This window comes from Capra hircus, chromosome 11 (assembly GCF_001704415.2).
Source record: "Capra hircus breed San Clemente chromosome 11, ASM170441v1, whole genome shotgun sequence".
Classification (NCBI taxonomy): Eukaryota; Metazoa; Chordata; class Mammalia; order Artiodactyla; family Bovidae; genus Capra; species Capra hircus.
The window spans coordinates 96,711,416-96,730,405 of NC_030818.1; the positions used below are offsets into that span (position 1 = coordinate 96,711,416).

Consider the following 18,990-nt stretch of genomic DNA (forward strand, 5'->3'; position numbering starts at 1 on the left):
AGTGTGTGTGGGAGAGGGTGTAAGACAAGGACAAGGGCAGTGGGAGAATCCTCTGCCCCGCTTTTGAGGCAGTAAGGAAATTAGGAGCATTTTACTTTCAGAAAAAGAATGAATGGGTCCTGTAGTGAGACGCAGAGGGAAGGCAGTTCAAAGGGGCGGCAGGGGCCCCCTTGCCAGCCCAGGAGTGGAGCAGGAATGAGCCATATTTTCATCTGTTACAGCCGGTCTGTCCCAGCCCCGCTGTCAGAGCCAAGACTTTGCATGGCATAATTTTTTACAACTGCAAAGGAGGGATGTAGAATCTCAAGACTGGACAGATTCTTAATTAGGCGACTTGAGACTCCCTGTGTAGGAGTTTGGGGAGACTCCTCTGGAACCTGAATTCCTTTCCCCCAATAATGCTGTTAACACAGAAACCTGGCTTTGGAGTGACATTGCTTCCTGGGGAAGGATCGAGATTAATTGCACTTTTCATGCCCTGTACTTTCTGCATTACCTGTAATAATAATGTACATAGATTAGGTAGGGAGGATATTAAACAGAAGGATTTATGAACATTTGAATATTAAGTTGGTTATCTGTGGCTACCTTAAATGCAAGGTTGTCAAAAATAATTACAGTATACTAGCAAATACTGGCTACCAGAGACAATATAAATACCCTGAGTCAGTGCATATTGGGCTTTTGGCATGAATCATTTGCTCAACAAGGATTGGGAATACGTTCTTCATATTTATGAGGAGGAAATGAAAGAGAGCACAGGATGGGGGAGGGGAGAGGAACAGGCAAAATTAATGGTGTCACAGACCTACTGTATTAAACCCGGTGCAGCAGCAGCCCAGGGCGCCGAGGGACCTCACTTGGGCTGCAGGAAGCTCTGACAGTGCAACCTCCTGTTCCGTGTGCACCGGAGCGGGGGGTCTTCATGCCTCTTTTAATGGCTGCACCACCGACGTTCTGGCTTTATGATCAGGGACGTTCGTAGAGTGTGGAGGGTGAGGTCGCTAAGTGGTTTGCAGTTGACTTCTGTTAAAACCCAACTTGTCAGATAGAAGACGTTGGAGAAGGATATTGATGAACGCCCATCCATCTATAGGGCAGGGAAACATATCCAGCTGTTAATTTCTCAATGCAGAAGGCAGTGATGACATGGAAAAGCAACTGCCATGGGAAAAAAAAAAATGATAGATTAGATCAGGCGATTCTGAAAGCAGCTGATGTTTGCGAGTTGGGTTAATGGTTCAAACCCTTCCTCCACGGTCAGAGATTTATTCCGCGTTAGGGTTCCGCTCTCCACTTGCTGTGCTGGCCTGTGCGTTGTTTTCCCGAGACCCAGCTACCTGAAATGTAATCATTTTAAATCCTCCGCAAACACCAGCTTTTGAGAGAGAGACAGCTTTCTGACCACAGTGCCGAGAAAACACTGGTCATAGTTTACACTCGACACTTTGACCTTCATGGCTAAATTTCAGGAATGTATTTCATTAGTGTACTTTTGGTTTATAACGCACTTACTAAATATACTTTTAATATTTTTGTTGGCATTATTTAGATTTGTCATCCGAGCAAGTCCATTTTGATTTCGGATTCTGAGTGGCCCGTCTGGTTGAAAATGTACCCCAAAATAGTAATTTATTCAGCAGTAATTATCGAGTACCTGCTGTTTGGCAAGATCTATGCTAGGCTTGGATATATAGTAGTAGCAGAGATGGTTTTGGTCCTCGTGGTTCTTAAACCCTGGTGGGGAAGCAGATACTACATAAAAACCTCACAAACATGCCATTAGAAACTGATACGAAGGAAAGTTGAGCATGCCAAGAGAAAACAAAGCATGGAGTATAGATGATAGGAGTTGCCTTCTTAGTTTTCAGTGATGGTATTGGCACTGGGCAGGATGGGTGGGGCCACAGAGACTGAGGGCCACACCCTTCTCTGAGCAGGCCAGGCTTGACTCCGGAGGAACTGCTGTGCAGGGCAAGGTGGTGGGGTCATCTGGGAACGCAGAACAAGTAAACTGCACATGTGCTTACGGGGGCTTGGGCATTTCTGGAAGATGGGCATGCCAAGTGCATTGTTAGCATCCTAAAAGGAGAGATTTGGGATGGGAAGGCATCATTCTTCTTCTAACTGGCTCTAGAGAGAGGGGGAGCTAAGTTTTGTAAATGACTCTGAAGATGTTAATGAAACCTCCGAGGTGGCCCCACTTTGTTTAAGCTGTAGGGTAGATCTCTTTAGAGCTCGTTTCCAGCTTGAAATGTGGGCTGCAAGTGCCAGGGCATTTGCAGAGAATTCTCTCTCGCAATTATAGGACAGCGTGCCGTCTTTGAAGATATTTTTGCTTCGGTTACGGAAAACTGTGCACTGTGGGCCCCGTGCACCGCCACTAAGTAGAGGCTTAAAGAGGCCCCTGTGCATGCCATTCTAGAAGCTGTGTAATATTAGGCAGCAGCGCTTTCCCACTCTGTGTGAGTTTATGATTCGTGGGGTTTTACAGAACATACCTAGCCACCGAGATGCGTGTCAGTATGCAGAGACCAGCAACCACTGGGGAGGGTGGTTGATTCTCTGTTAGAGATGCAGCTCCCCCGCCTCCCGCTGCAACAGCCACCCCGGGAATGTGCTCTTCTAAACCTGCTGTCCCGAGATTTGATGCTTGGGGCTAAGGGGCCACGTGGCCCCGGGACGTGGCTGCACAACTGCCCTCTGCTCAGTTACCTCTCAGGCATCGCCTGGGCCACTCGTTCTGCTAACCAAGGCCACGTCTAAGTGAGTGGCCTTGAGATTCTGCAGACGAAATCCTTTTCTGGGGGCCACCAGAGTCCCCGTGTAGCCGCTGGGGATCATTAACTGGCACCTACTCTAATTAACCTGCTGTCGTAAAGCTGCATGAGTCATTGTGTTAAATACGCGTTTTGAAGCCAGAATGGCAGACCCACCACAGGCGTGTTCAGATTAATCGTCTGTGTCTCTTTCCTTTCTTCCCAAGAGCCATTTAGGGAACGTGTTAGTGGACATGAAGCTCATCGACATCAAGGACACTCTGCCCGTCGGCTTCATCCCGATCCAGGAGACGGTGGACACACGTGAGTCACCCTCTGGCTCTACTCACCACAGTGAGAGTTTTCTTCCTCCAGGTGTATGTGCAGACACTTTGATGTGCGGTTTGCTTCAGAAACATTTTAGGCGGCCTCACTGCGTGCCCACAAATAAACCCTGCTGCTTCTGACACGTGTCTGACTCGGCTCTCCTTTGGCGTGTTCTGGGTAGGGGCATGGGAGTGAGCAGAACTCACCCTTTTCTCTGAGAATGGGGCTCCCCGCTGAATCAGTTCACTCGGGAAACCGGTTGTAGTTTGTCCTTAGCCCATCCTCCAGCCATGCTGAAGCCAAGCTTCACACAAGACCCAGAAGCAAAAGGAAAAACACAAAAGACGCTCAGGGAGTACAAGTGCCCTTATACCCCCACTTTTGGTTCTTGGAGCGTACAGGAAAAGTCAGAACCAGAAAGGCTGCGAGTTAGAGTCCTCGAGATCTGAAATTGAGGGAAGACCCTGAGCCACACGGAGCAGGAGTGGCTGACACGTCGGAAGCTTCTTCAGGATCGCGTGGCAGTTTGAGGTTCTTATGGTGGCATCCGTTCTTAAACAGTGCTGGAAACCTCTGGGGGGTTGACCCTCCTCAGTCTGATGTAAGGCGACTAGCTTGCTTTATTTTATATTACTTAGGACCAGCAGCAGCAGTGTATATATCCACAAGAGTAATATGGCAAATAAGAAAGAAATCCAGAGAATCCTTCCTTTATGACACACGATCCATTATGAAACTTTGCATCTCACTTTTTGTCACACATACTTTGTTTTCCCCATTTTAGACCTACTTTTTTTTTTTGGCGGGGGGGCTGTTTTCCTGCAAATGTTTCTTATAAATCAGACTTTTCATATCTACACAGACCCCACATAACTATTATTTTAATGAAACAAGTGGATTCCATGGGTAGCATACTTTTCTTAATGCTCTCCTCACTTGTGGACATTGGTCTACTTCTAGTCATTTGTTATTAACATGTATTAGCTAATAATTTCACAGCAGTCAGTATTTAGTATGTATTTACTATGTAGCCCCTGTCATAAATGTTCTATGTTCCTGATCGCATTTGATCTTCAGAAGACCCCTGAAGATAGATACCTATTTGGAGATAGGTATTATCAATACATACTCAATTCACATATGAGAAAAATGAGGTGCAGTAGTAACTTAAGGATTAAAGAGCTTATCCAAGGTTACACATCTAGAACTGAATGGAAAGAATACATGGAGGAACTATATAAGAAAGATCTTAATGAACCAGATTACCACGACGGAGTGATTAGTCACCCAGAGCCAGACATTCTGGAGTGCGAAGTCAAGTGGGCCTTAAGAAGCACTGCTGTTAATAAAGCTAGTAGATGCAATGAAATTCCAGTGGAGCTATTCAGATCCCTAAAGGATGATGCCGTCAAGGTTCTGCATTCATTATGTCAGCAAATCTGGAAGACCCAGCAGTGGCCACAGGACTGGAAAAGGTGAATCCTCATTCCAGTTCCCAAGAAGGGTAGTACCAAAGAAATGTGCTAACCGTTGGACAATGGCGCTCATCTCCCATGCTAGCAAGGTCATGCTTAAAATCTTGCATGCTTGGCTTCAGCATTATGCGAACTAAGAACTTCCAGATGTCCAAGCCGAGTTTAGAAAAGGAAGAGGAACTAGAGATCAAATTGCCAACCTTCGCTGGATTATAGAGAAAGCAAGAGAATTTCAGAAAAACACCTATCTCTGTCTCATCAACTACACTAAAGCCTTTGATTGTGTGGATCATGACAAACTGTAGAAAGCTCTTAGAGAGATGGGAATACCAGACCATCTTGCCTGTCTCTGGAGAAACCTACATGCAGGTCAAGAAGCAACAGATAGAAACTTGTATGAAACCACTGATTAGCTCAAGGTCGAGAAACGAGTACAACAGAGCTGTCTGCTGTCACCCTGTTTGTTTAACCTATACGCTGAGCACATCATGAGAAATGCCAGGCTGGATGAGTTACAAGCTGGAATCAAGACAGGCGGAAGAAACATCAACAACCTCAGATATGTGGATGATGCCACTGTAATGGCAGAAAGTGAAGAGGAACTAAAGAGCCTCTCGATGAGAGTGAAGCAGGAGAGTGAAAGAGCTGGCTTAAGACTAAATATTAAAAAAAAAAAAACCCTAAGATCGTGGACATCCAGCCCAATTACTGCATGGCAAATAGAAGGGGGAAAGGTGGAAATAGTGGAAAAAATTTCCTCTTCTTGGGATCCAAAATCACTGCGGATGGTGACTGCAGCCATAAAATCAGGAAACGGTTGCTTCTTGGCAGGAAAGCAATGGCACACCTAGACAGTGCATTGAAAAGCAGAGATATTACTGTGCCAACAAAGGTCCATATAGTCAAGGCTGTGTCTTCCTGTGCTCACATAAGATTGTGAGAACTGGACCGTAAAGAAGGCAGAATGCCGAAGAATTGGTGCCTTTGAACTGTGGTCCTAGAGAAGACTCCTGGGGCAAAAGGAGAAGTGGCTTCAGAGGATGAGATGGTTGGACGACATCACCAATGCAATGAACGTGAACTTGGGCAAACTCCAGGAGATGGTGAGGGACAGCGAGGCCTGGCGTGCTGCAGTCCATAGGGTCACAAAGAGTTGGACACGACTGGGTGACTGAACAACCACCACCACCACAACACATCTAGAAGTAGGGAAATAACTAGATTGCACACAGAAGCGTGACTCCCCACACTTTCAACCACAGTGCCGCCCTGAAAAAGCATGTGTTGAAGCACCATTTACTGATAGATTTTATATATTGATATATTTGAATTTTGGGATAACAGCTTTATTGAGGTATAATTCACATACCATACAATTTACCCATTTAAAGTTGCAGCCCAATGGTTTTTAGTATATTCACAGAGTTGTGCAACCATCAACACAATCAGTTTTAGAAAATTTCATTACCCCCAAAGAAACTGTGTACCCACTAGTAATCACTCCCCTTTTCTCCCTAGTCCTCACCTCCCTACCCTCTACCAGCCATAGGCAACCACTTATCTACTTACTGCATAGATTTGCCTATTCTAGACGTTTCATGTAAGTGAAATCATATCATCTGTAGTCTTTTGTGTCTGGCTCCCTTCACTTAGTATAAGTTTTCAAGATAGGTGCATGTTGTAGCAAGTCAATACTCCATTCTGTTTTATTGCCAAATAATACTCCATTATATGGATATAGCATTTTACATATCCATTCAGCTGATGGGTAGTTGGGTTGTTTCATTTTGGTTTATTGTGAATAATGGTGCCCTGAACACTGGATGCACAAGCTTTTGTGTGGGCATATGTTTTCACTGCTCTTGGGTATACACCTGGGTATGGAGTTGCAAGGTCATATAATAACTCAATATTTAACTTTTTAAGGAACTGCCAAACTGTTCTTCAAAGGAGCTATACCCTTTTGCATTCCAACCAGCAGGGTTTGAAAGTTCTAGTTTCTCCACATCTTCACCAACACTTGTTATTATCTTTCTTTTTAATTCTGACCATCTTAGTGGGGATGCAGAGGTCTCTCTTTGTGGTTTTGGTTTGTGTTTCCCTTGTGGCTAGTGATGGTGAACACTTTTTCATATGCTTATTATCCGTTTGTATATTTTCTCTAGAGAAATGGCTATTCTAATTCTTTGCCTGTTTAAAATTGGTTTTTCTTTTTATGATTGAGTTATAAGAATGTCTTCATATATTCTAGATGTAAGTCCTTTATCAGTTACATGATCAGAAAAAGATTTCTCCCATTCTGTGGGTTTTCATTTCATTTTCTTTGTTGAAATCAAGGTATAGTTGACATACATTCATTTCATTTTCTTGATACTGTCCTTTGAAACAGAAAAGTTTTCTATTTTGATGAAGTTCCATTTATCTATTTTTTTTCTTTGTTGCACCTAAGAAACCGTTGCAAATCCGAGGTCACCAAGATTTATGCCAGTGTTTTCTTCTAAGAGTTTTATAGTTTTATCTCTTTCACTTAGGTTTTTGATCCATTTTGAGTTAACGCTTGTGAACTGTTCAAGATAGGAGTTCAAGTTTATTCTTTTTAAAAAATGTTTTTTGTTGAAGTATAGTTGATATACAACAGATTTATTCTTTTTTCCAGAATCATTTGTTGAAAAGACTATCCTTTCCCTCACTGAGTTGTCTTAGTATCCTTGCTGAATATCAGTTGACTGTAAATGTGAAGGTTTGTTTCTAGACTCTGAGTTCTTTTGCTATGATCCGTAGGTCGTGCCTTATCCAAAACCACAGTCTTGATTACTGGAGTTTTGTAGCAGGTTTTGAAACCAAGAATCCTCCACCTTTGTTCTCCTTTTTCAAGCTATTTTGGCTGTTCTGGGTCCCTCAAACTTCCACACCAATTCTAAAATTAGTCAATTTCTGCAAAGAAACTATCTGGGATTTTGATAAGGAATGGTGTTGAATCTGTAGGTCAGTTTGAATATGTATAGATTTTGAATGATTTTCTTGTGATAAGTTTACAAGTACTTGAGGTTACTGGGTCCTGGGTCCTCTACGCCTGCACTGACCTTCCTCTGCAAGCATCTTCCTCATCTTCAGGCACCTGTGCTTGACCCAGATGAAGCCACTCACTGTGCCCTCTTGTGCAACTGTCTTTCTTTTCATTCTTTTTAAAAAGCTCCCTTCTATTTGTTTTTTTATGGCTGTGCTGGGTCTCTGTTGTGGTTCCTGGGCCTCCTCTGGTTGTGGTGGCTTCTCGCTGCAGGGTGCAGGCTCTGGGGCACCTGGGCTTCAGTGGTTGGGGCACTTGGGTTCCATAGTTGCAGTTCCAAGCTCTGGTGCACAGGCTTAGTTGTTCTGCGACCTGTGGAATCTTCCCAGACCAGAGATCGAACCCATGCCCCCCTGTGTTGGAGGCAGATTTTTAAGCCCTGGACCACGAGGGAAGTCCATTTGTGCTCCTTTCTTTTCTGACTCGACAGATCTGCTTTGTTGTTTTCCCTGCCTGAGAGGCCCTTTCCCTCCACTCCGAATGTCACAGCTCATGTCTTTGTAGGGTGAGCTCCAGTCTCTAGATGCAAGTGTGAAGCAGGCTCTCTTCTCTCCTCAGTCAGCTGCCGTGGGTGCCTGTCTCCTGCAGGCTCTGCAGACTTGGCTTTGGGATACAGAGATGAGCCCAGGAAAAGAACCCACAAGGGGCTTAGTCCAGAGGGTGACTGTAATCAGCTGGTCAGGAGCCCTGTCTGCTCTCTACTACTCTCCAGCTGCTTGGCACAGCACACGTTTGTTGAAGGGCGGAAGGAAAGTAGGCAAATGTGAAGGACAGTGGTGGAAAGCCCATACGATTCTGGTCCTGAAAGCCCGTCATTCCCTCTGTTAGCACAGACTGCACTTTCACAGTGGGAGGAACTTGGACTCTGGAGTCAATCTCGCCTAATGTGGAATCTGGCTCTACCACTTACAAATGAGGGACCCTGGGCAAATGACTTCACCTTCCTGGGCTTCAGTTTCCTCATCTGTAAAATGGGGCAGCACTGTCCACCTCATAATGTTGTTCTTAGCTTACATTATAGCCATTTACATGTTTTCTTCATGTCTTTGCTACTTACCTCTTTCTTGAAGGGCAAGACCTGTGTTTAATTCATCTTTGAATCGCGTAAGGTACCTGCCATACACAGCTCAGAGGATGAGCTCAGTAAAGTTAGGCTTTATTATCCTCTGTTGTCAAATTAACTTCCAGAAACACCAGTTCATGTTGCCCCTGATGATACCGCCCTATACCTTTTTTCCACAGGCCTGTCAGCATAGGCTTTATATTTTTAATTTAGCTTTACTATTCTCATTTTATTTAATTTTTACTTATTATTTATTAGCAATACTGAACATCTTCACAAGTTTTTGCTTGCTCATTTTGCTTACACTTATATGAATGGTCTGCTTAAGAAATAAAATTGACTCGTATTAATTTCCCACTTCTCGTGTTTTTCTTAGTTTTAAAATTTGCATTGTCATTTGTTTTTGACAACTAAGTGGCTTAAAATGTCTTTATATTGATTTACAATAGAGTCAAGGAATTTCTCGTTTTGCATTTTCCTCTCAATTTGTTGAATCTATTTAGCGAGGAGGCCCAGGACTGAGTCCTGGTCCAGCTACTGTGCAGCTATGTGATCCTGGGAAGTCGCCCCGGGGCCTTGGGGTATGTTGGTCACTACCCACATGGACGGTGTGAGGTTGGGTCCTGGTGTCTCCAACAGGTGTCATATCCCCCAAGGGATATGACTGTAGAGTCACCTATTCTTTTAGGGTCATCCAATCTGTGGTCAGCTCTGGGACGTTTGAGAGCATTTAAGATCCTGATTTTTTTTTTTTAATCAGCCGGCAAGATGAGACTCCTGTAATTAACTTAAAATACGTTTTGTTGCAATCCATATAGCACTTAAAAACTGGAAGACTGTTTGTTTTAGTGAAGTGCTGTGTCCTTTCTCTGTGTTCATTAGCATGACTGAACACATTTCTATTGACTCTGTATAATATGTTTACTTAAAGTCAGGCCTGTTTAAGCATGTGTAATTAGCGGCTCCATCTCTTACCCCCAGTTTGCTGTAAATGGAAGAATGGAGCAAAGAGCAGCTGGCAAAGCAAGTACATAAAATACCTGCATCTTTGTTTGAGGAAAGGTCTCACCTCCTTCACACTTTCAAAGGCCTGAGTTTATTGTCTAATAGTTTTTAAAGCTGCAGGGTTGCTGTGGACAGTCTCCCCGCAGTAACCCTTTCTGGCTTGTTGGATCCCGTGTTCGGGGTCTAGATTCAATTTCCAATATTATTACTCAGAGCTAGTATGTCTGATCAAGCGCTAAGTTTCCTCTCCTAGGAAGAGAATTCACAAAGTTTCTGAGTTTCCAGCTGGTAATCCCAAAACATCAGCACCTGATTCTCCTCTTCCCTTGATAAAATCAAGACTAACAGCAACACAGCGTTTTCCTCTTGTGTCTTGCTCTCTAATGTAAATATGCTTATTTCCTGCAACAGAACTGAAAGGCCTTGAAAATCAGTGCCAAACACTGACACAGATTGCGTGCTCGAGGCTTCCTCACAGTATTATGATAAGAATGACCATGACTATTCTTTACTGATCACTTACTGTGTGCCAGGCACCAGGCTAAGTGAAGCATACATGTCATCATGTTTCATCCACCCCATGTCCCTATGGTGTCAGGCTTCATTAACTCCTTTTTAGATGATGAAACCAAGGCTCAGAGAAGTTAAGGCCCTTGCCTAAGATTAGGGTGCTGGAAAATGATGGAGCTGGAATTTTAACCCAGATCTGTCCCATGTATTGAATGGCTGCAATTGATTGAAACTCATCATGTGTGGTTTAAAAACCACACATGAACAAACCAAAACCATGTGGGTGGTCACCCCTTGTGGTTGTTAGGCAGCCACTCATTACCCGCTGCTAAGTCACTTCAGTCGTGTCCAACTCTGTGCGACCCCATAGACAGCAGCCCACCAGGCTCCCCAGTCCCTGGGATTCTCCAGGCAAGAACACTGGAGTGGGTCGCCATTTCCTTCTCCAAAGCGTGAAAGTGAAAAGTGAAAGGGAAGTCGCTCAGTCGCCTCTGACTCTTAGCGACCCCATGGACTGCAGCCCACCAGGCTCTGCCATCCATAGGATTTTCCAGGCAAGAGTACTGGAGTGGGGTGCCATTGCCTTCTCCAACTCATTACCCTAAGACTTTATAAATTAGAGAAAAGAATCACAGATGTGTCTGTCCTTTCCTGTACTAGAGCATGTTTCAGGGAGACCGAGCAGTTGAAGACTGAAAGATTTTTTTATATAGAAAAATTCCAACTAATAAATGCAGAAGGAATGACAGAGTTAGAAAATCGCTATTTGACGCCTTTAACGAAGCTACGGATCTAGGCACGGTCATCAGGGGATGAGAAGACCACCCAGAGCAGGGTGTTAGGGACTTTATAACCAGGGCACCAGGCTGAGGGCACTAAAACCCACCGAGAGTGTCATCACATTTCCTCCATCCCGTCACCCATCAGATGTACGTGCACCACCCGTGGAGTGCTCCTGCCTATGCTGTCTAACCTGAGTAGAATCAAAGCTTTCACTCAGCCATGTTACAGGAGATACAATGGATGACCCGAGTTCTCCATCCTGTGAGTGCTCTGAAGATGAAGGGTAGGTGGAGAGGTTACCACAGAACAAAAGAGACATAATCACCGAGTGCCACGCACAGACAGTGTTTGGATCTTGGTCCAGATAAATCGACAGCTAAATGACATTTTTGCGATAATGGAGAAAACCGAATGCAGACTATTTGATGATACTAAGGAATCATTGTTTGTTAAGAATAATAACATCTTATTATTAAGATGGTTATGGTTAAAAAAAAAATACATATATATATATATATATTTTAGCCTGCCCTGGATGTCTTCCAAGATTTTGGTGGGTGAAATGACATCGTGTTGGAGAGTCATTTTAAATCTCCGCAGAGCTCAAGAGGGCGGGGGAGGAGACGAGAGGGTTCCTCCATTGTTGACAATATTGAATTGGGTTCATAGGAACACGTGGATTCAGCTTATTTCCTGTTCTCTCTATTGGGGGGAATGTAATGGCAACCCACTCCAGTATTCTTGCTTGGAAAATCCTGTGGACGGAGGAGCCTGGTAGGCTACAGTCCATGGGGTCGCAAAGAGTCGGACACGACTGAGAGACTTCATCTTCTTCATCTTCTTCTTGCAAATCTCTGTAATAAAAAGAGAAGAGAAGGCCTGTGTAGTGAACTGTGTTAACTCTGGGGGCGTCCGTGTGCTTGTGTCCGAGGGCTGGAGCAGCGAGCAGGTTGCAGTCGTGGATTTATCCCAGGCTCCTCCTGGCAGAGGGGTGTGTGTGCCCTGTGGGCCCCTTCCCGGCAGTGGGCGTCGGGGATCAGGCCCTGAAGGCAGAGCAGGGTGACCGAGACTGTCCACTGCAACCCTGCCCCAGGCCGGAGCGGCGGCACCCCGGCCTTTCTGTCGGGCGTCTTGGATGACCGGTCATTTCCACCGCCGGGAAGGGAACCTGATGGGAGACATGGTGTTGAGAGTAGAGATGTGGGCACCTCTGGAAGACTCATACCTCTCCTTGTGGTCCTTTCCTTCAGAGGAAGTGGCTTTTAGGAAGAAGAGGCTGTGCATTAAATTTATCCCGCGGGATTCAACCGAAGCGGCCATTTGTGACATCCGGATCATGGGCCGGACCAAGCAGGCCCCGCCTCAGTACACATTCATTGGGTAAGTCTCAGCAAGGCCAGGCTCGTCGCTGCCGTCCGCCGAGAGCTCTCAGGTCCCTCCCAGGGGCCAGGTCCGGAGACCTGTGTGACCCACAGCCTCTCGGCCGCCTGCCTCTCGTGGGCCTCCATCCAGCCTTAGCGCTTCTCGCTGCCCTTCCCGCCCAGACGACAGCCGGTCCAGGACACCACCCTCCCAACCTCTCCTCCCGTGCTCACACCACCTGCTCCGCCTAGGGGCCTGTCCTTCCCCCTTCCTCCTATGTGTTCATCCTCAGGCTCTCAGGGGTCTTTCCAGATGCCTCGAGCCAAGGGGCTGCCTCCTTTCCGACCACCAGGCCTCAACTCTCCCCATGGTTTATTCACCCCGTCACAGTTCAGGGAGCATCTCGTTTGGTGCACAGGGCCAAAGCCTCTGGATATGGCGGTGAGTGAGGCAAAGAGCCTGCTCCCCTGGAACTGGTATTCAGAAAGGGAGAGACGAGCAACAAACAAGAAACCTATGGGTGAGACCTATTTCAGCTGGTGAAGAAATGGGGGCAACTAGGAATGAGGGGTGTCTGCTTCCCAAGTGCAGAGGGGAGGTAGAGAGTCAGAAGGGGGATGAAGGGGTGCTGGCTATTCAAGAGATAACAGATGCTCACCCATCAGGCCTCTGAAATTCGGTCTCTCAGATTAACAGTGTGGTAGATGGTTTTTGGCCTCTTGGCCACATGCCATCTCCCTGGCTGGCTTTGCAGGCTTCTTGCCTGTCCCTGTGGGTCCCCAGGGATGCGTTCTCCACTTGACTTTGGAGGTCAACTTCCTGGATCTTGCTCATTTGAGCCTAAACCCTCCTCTTTACTCGAAAAGCCATGGCCTTTCCTTGAAGGCTGCACACAGGCTGGGAGGTAGATATATAGATGGATAGGTGGATAGATAGATAGATATAGCCAGCTGTAGTGTTTGCTTGAAGCACTTGGGGAGCAAGTGTCACAGAAATGGAGTTTATTTTCATCTTGGTGCACAACAGCTTGTTTGACTCTTCAGCTATGGAATCTGAATGCTCTTCTCTGAGATTTTGAGGTCCCTAAGAAGGATTCTGTGATCACACCCTTTCTACACACTCAAAACTCCCATTTTGCAACACGGTTTAAACTCATTATGTAAACAAGATTACTAGAGTAGAAAACAGTTAAGAAAATAACCATACTTCAGGTATCTTAGAAACAGCCACTTACATACAAATAGTAGAAACCAACAATTTAATAATTGCTACATCTATTATGTATATTCAGTTACTATGTGTATTCAGGTTTTTAAAATTACACCCTATACTCTTTTCAAAGATTCAATTTTTAACCAATTTAAGCAATTCTAAAGAATAGATTCTTACCATATATGTCTTGGTAATCAAAACTAGAATCCTTTTCTTATATCATTTTGAGAAGATTGCTAAATAAAGTATATTTTTGTTTCATCTTGGGGCAAAAATTCTTTTCCAGAGGAAGACAATTCCAGTGTTATTTGTAAGGAAAGAGATTTCAGTGTTTAGAACTCTTAAGTCAGTTTTTCTTGAAAATGGGCACAGCCCTACAGGTTACTTTGCAAAGGTTTGGGGTTGTCGGCTGTGAGGGACAGAAACCTCAGACCAGGAACAGCTCCTCCAAGGCCTGACTGTGGCCATGACCGAGAGGTGGCAAAGTCAGTGCAGCTGATTAGACTCAACCAGCTAATAAGACACGACTGGTTGAGAATAGTTCCTGCAGTGTACTGATACAGAAAAGCTGCCAGAAGAATCCACTGAGCAAATCTGTCCTCGTTTTTTGGAGAGATGACCTTCCTCTACATCCCAAGATGTGGATCTATGGGGCAGCCGAGAAGTCGGAAGTTGGATGTGGCTGAGATAATCTGGTTACAATTCCAAAGAGTACACCTGTCTCATGGGCACCTGACTGTGGGGTGGGTCTGGGCAGGTGTGCCGGTCAAGTAACAGGAAGCCAGACATGGCCAGCTGTCAGCCCCTCCGTCACCACCCTCAGTTGTGGTGGTTCATGGGGCACACGCCTGGCACTTTGTGGTGCAAAGATGTCTCCCAGACAGGCCCTGAGAATGACGGGCAGTGAGGGGCCTTATCCTGGAGGAGGGGCGTGGCCTGGAGCTGGGTGGGGCCCATTCTGGCAGTTCAACACCAGGCACAGGTGGTCTGCTCTCTTGAAGTGGATTATGGCACAAATACCCTCAATGAAATGACAGAGTAAAAAGAATTTTGCAGACTCAGAACCGAGGAACACGTTGACAGCATATACGCAGGACGGCAGGCCCCGGGATGGAGCAAGATGACCACGCCCGACAGGCCTACGGGGTTGGGACAGTTGCCATCACCTCAGGCTCTGCACCGTGACACCTTCGTGGGCCAGAGTTGACTCCCTGAGGTCTGAGGCCATGACCCTCTGAAATGAGTCAGTCTGCTTTGTTGCTCAGGTCATTTTATGCTAAACCGCCTCCATGAGGATTTCTCTTTTCTCTTAAAGGGAGCTGAACAGCATGGGGATCTGGTATCGAATGGGCCGAGTACCACGAAATCATGATTCATCTCAACCCACAACGCCTTCCCCATCATCCGTCGCTTCCACCCCAGCCCCCAACCTTCCCAGGTGAGGCCCTGTCCGTGGCACAGTTCTGTTATGCATGTCCCAGAGGAATGTGGTCTTGGGTCCCCCCTGCGTAACTTTTTAAACACCTCCACTTAGGATCTGCAGAAACACTGCCGGAGCAATATACCTTTAGAGGAAATTTTGCAAAACCGGTTAGAAATCGTCGCATTACATGAATGTAAAAGCCATTCTGTGTTCTGTTGTACATATTCTGCAGGCTTCTAAAATAGCAGAATATGCAGCTTAAAATGGGCTTGTTATTCTAAAGAGTTCATAGCTGCAACCAGTCACATGATCTGTAGCCTCGCTGTTAGGAAGGCTAGCCATGGAAGGTGGAGTTCCTTCTCTGCCTTAGCCAGCAACTCGTTTCACTCTAGGAGAGTTGGTAAGTGGTTTTGTTCATTTCCATATTGTTTCTTTTCCCAAAGAGGTGCAGACTAAGAAACAGGTAGTTTGGGTATGAGAGAATAGCGAGAAGTTTTTCAAGGGCTGTTCATTTTAATAGTTGTTTCCACAAAGAAACGTGGCTGAGCAGACTGGTCTCTGTACCTGATTTAACCTGATTTCCGCCGGAGCAGAAATCTGGTAATAGCAGATTACCTGAGTAGTAGTCTCAACACTTTGTATCTGATCAAAAACCTCTGCATCGTTAGCAGTAAATTATTTGAGGACAAGGAGCAGACAGCAATGATAGACTGAACTTGAGAAAGGAATTAAAAGGTAAACGAGCAGGTAAGAAGTGGTGAGGCGGTGCCATTGGAGATGGATGAGCGTTAACGAGAGGGGGTCTCAGAGCTTCCATCTGGGCGAACAGCGGTGACAGAATCGGTCAGGAGCAGGACAAAGCTGTTACTGGGCGCTTGCCCCTGTGCACGCCCCAAGGTCCACACCCTGCACCCCAGAAGTCAGAGGAGAGAGTGGCATGGCTGGTCCCTCACGCCCTGTTCTCCGCTGAGCCTCCCCTGCCTTCAGGGGAACGTGCTTGCCGGAGCTGGCAGCTCAGAGGCCTGTCCTTCAGGACTTTTCTGAAAGACAGGTGTTTCTCGCTCGAGATAGGTTCACACACCAAGAGTGGTGGTTAATCGTAACTATCCCTGGCCTCACCTGAAACTTGAGAAGTAGGTTCTAGTTTTACTTCTAGGTGAAGAGAAGTGAACAGCTCCCCAGAGCTTCCCAGAGTTGTGTATTTAGGAGTATGAGACTCAAGCGGCTCAAGCAGCTCAGTTCAGCCCTTTGGAGTTCCTCTCTCACTGCCCCAAGCACCGTCACAGCTGTGATCACTTTCACATGTGCTCAGGGTCGGCTCAGACCCATCACCTGTGCCCGAGGTCGGCTCGGACCCATCACACGTGCCCAGGGTCAGCTCAGACCCATCACACATGCCCGGGTCGGCTCAGACCCCTCACACGTGCCCAGGGTCGACTCAGACCCCTTACACGTGCCCGGGGTCAGCTCAGACCCATCACGTGTGCCCGGGGTCAGCTCGGGCCCATCGCGTGTGCCCAGGGTCAGCTCAGACCCATCATGTGTGCCCTGGGTTGACTCAGACCCATCGCCTGTGCCCGGGGTCGGCTCGGACCCATCACCTTGGAGAGGTTACAGCTGCTCCCTGTTGACGTCATATGGTCTGGAAGGGCCTAGAAATAGGCGCCGCCTCTGGGCAGGTTTAACTTTTTGTGAGATAAAGAGCTCCACTACCCCAGTTAAGGCAGGAGGAGCGCCCTCTTCCCGTCCAGAAGCTAGCCGGTCAGCACGAGAGCACAGGCACTGGGAACTGAAGCCAGGGGATGCAGGAACACAGGCCACGGAGGGGCTAAGCTGGGGGTAGCACGTCAGAAGGAGCCTTGTGAGGCTTGTGTATTTTATAACCTCTTGTTGTCCCGTTTATGTTTTACAATGGCTGCAAGAAAACTGGATCAGTTTCGTTTTACTTGCCAAATAAAGCAAATGTCAAAATAGTCAATATAAAATGTATTCTAATTTGACTGAGTTAAGTCAGCCAGAGTGCAGTAGGATAATTGAATGTTACATTAACGCTTCCCTTTTCTGTCCCAAGCCTCCTCTCTCATTGTGCAGTCATTTTTAGGTGGCCCACACACCTATGAGCCTCCTAATTCAACAGGGTTTTGTTTTGTTTTTAATGTTCTTCAGTTTTTGTATTGTTTTCCTATTGCATGTGTTTGATTTTTTTTAATGAAATGCTACTAATTCAGATTATCCTCTGAAGATCTGTGAAGTGATGAGTGTGTTATTCCGTGTGGCTTCAGATCCTATGATCTGTCCAGCAGAGGAACCTGGCAGCTTTCTCTCTGGCAGAGAGCTGTGGATGACGCTTGTGTGCCTGCAGGGGGCCTGTGGAATGGAGGCCTCTGTGCCTGGTTCCCAGGAATGGTCTCTCTCATCCGAAAGCCTCCAACTTAGAACCAGCAGCCTGTTTTTCCTTTCCTGTTTTGTGCTTCTGCGCCTTTGTTGATGTGGACGCTTGTGCGTCCGATATGTCTCGCATTCCCTGCCTCGGATGTCAGCTCAAATACTGCCTCTTGCAGGAAGCCTTCCCTGAATACCCTGTGCCAGGCTCTGCCCTCAGAGCCTTCTCAGCCGATACCCCTTCACTTTGTGATCATGTTGTAACCTTCTAAAAGGCGGGGACTGTGTCTAGTGTCTGTTACTTCCCTGAGCTCAGCCCTGGTGCAGACACGTTCAGTTATGCAGGAAATGCCTCTCCAACAGCCTGGGACCCCATGCTGCGGCTTCCCCAACCCCAACCGCAGATGACTCGTGAGCCCCTGAAGACTCCTCAGGCTTTTCTGATTCTGAGAGGAAGACAAGCTGGTAGAGAACAGCATAGAAAATAATCAAAGAAAGAAAAAGACAAATTCTGACTCCAGTAAGCAAAGGCTCGTTATCTTTGGGTATATTTCTTTCAAGTCGTTTTCCTGTGTACTTTTTACGTAAGTGCTATCATATCACAAAAAAGCAAAGTCTGTGTTTCGCTGCTGCATTCTCTTGTGAAAGCACAAGCAGTGCCTCAGCTGTGGTCTTTGTGTGGACGCAGGGATCAAGTTGCAAAGCCAGGGCTGCGGTGAGAGCATGGTGAGGCAGTGCCCTCTACTGACCAAGTGCGGAGGAGGCTGGAGGACGGGCAGGCTGTTGGAAGCAAGGGCGGCGGGCTGTTTTCCCAATTTCGCCTTTCCCTGGGGGCGGGAAGGAAGCCAGGGAGAGCCAGTAGCAGGGCTTGTTGCCTCTGTGAGCTTGAGTTTATGTCTCAAGAGCCAAAAGCGTGCTCTCTGCCTTCATTTCTTTTGTTGTTAAGTTTCGAATAACTTCCAGTCGTTTTTTGGAGAGCTGTCACCCCTGTTGATCTGAGCCCAAAGGGGCAGTTGGCAAGATGGTGGGTTACCACCCAAAGACCTCACGGTCTTGAAAGGACCGCCTTCTCCTTCCAGAGGCAGGTACTGCCCCGCTGAACGCGTGCTTCCTGCCCGTTTCTTCCCTGTTGTTGCAGAGAATGCCAGCTGCGGGGCCAGACGTGGTGGTGTCCTTTCAGGATGGGCAGGCCCCTCGGCTGTATCCGGCGAATGGGGCAGAGTGTTTGAAGCTCATGGCAAGATCCAGGATAAGGTGTGTTGGCAGAGCTCCTCTTCCTCGTCCAGCGAATCTTTCTCTCACACGCACACCTCTCCACTCGTTTCTTGGCAGTTTTACCCACGTGAAGAAGGGCTTGTCAGTTCTCCCCCGGGGGCCTGGAGCCTCCATTTCTCCCTGGGCCCCAGCGCTGCTCCGTCCTCTGCCATCTGCTTCACGAACGTTGACCAGCAGGCTGGGCCTGGCCATGGGCCTCGGACATGATCCTACGTGCCCACCCGCCTCCTGGGCTGGCTTCAGATTTTTGGGTCAGCCCAGTGCGTGTGAGCAAACACTGGTGTTCCTGGGTCCTGGCCCTTCTGATAGCGGGATGCGTGCAGACAGAGCAAGCACCTTCCTTCCCC

The 18,990-nt window shown here is 46.9% G+C and overlaps 1 protein-coding gene across 2 annotated transcripts in view; it reads left to right on the top strand.

The window, feature by feature from the left end:
- The window catches only part of MVB12B (multivesicular body subunit 12B), a 200,770-nt gene that overhangs the window by 72,500 nt on the left and 109,280 nt on the right, over nucleotides 1-18,990 (top strand). For both annotated transcript variants that reach the window (XM_018055783.1, XM_018055784.1), the window contains exons 4-6: nucleotides 2,987-3,083; nucleotides 12,240-12,369; nucleotides 14,879-15,001. In XM_018055783.1, coding sequence (XP_017911272.1) covers nucleotides 2,987-3,083; nucleotides 12,240-12,369; nucleotides 14,879-15,001 — 350 coding nt within the window. The remainder of the gene's footprint in view (nucleotides 1-2,986; nucleotides 3,084-12,239; nucleotides 12,370-14,878; nucleotides 15,002-18,990) is intronic.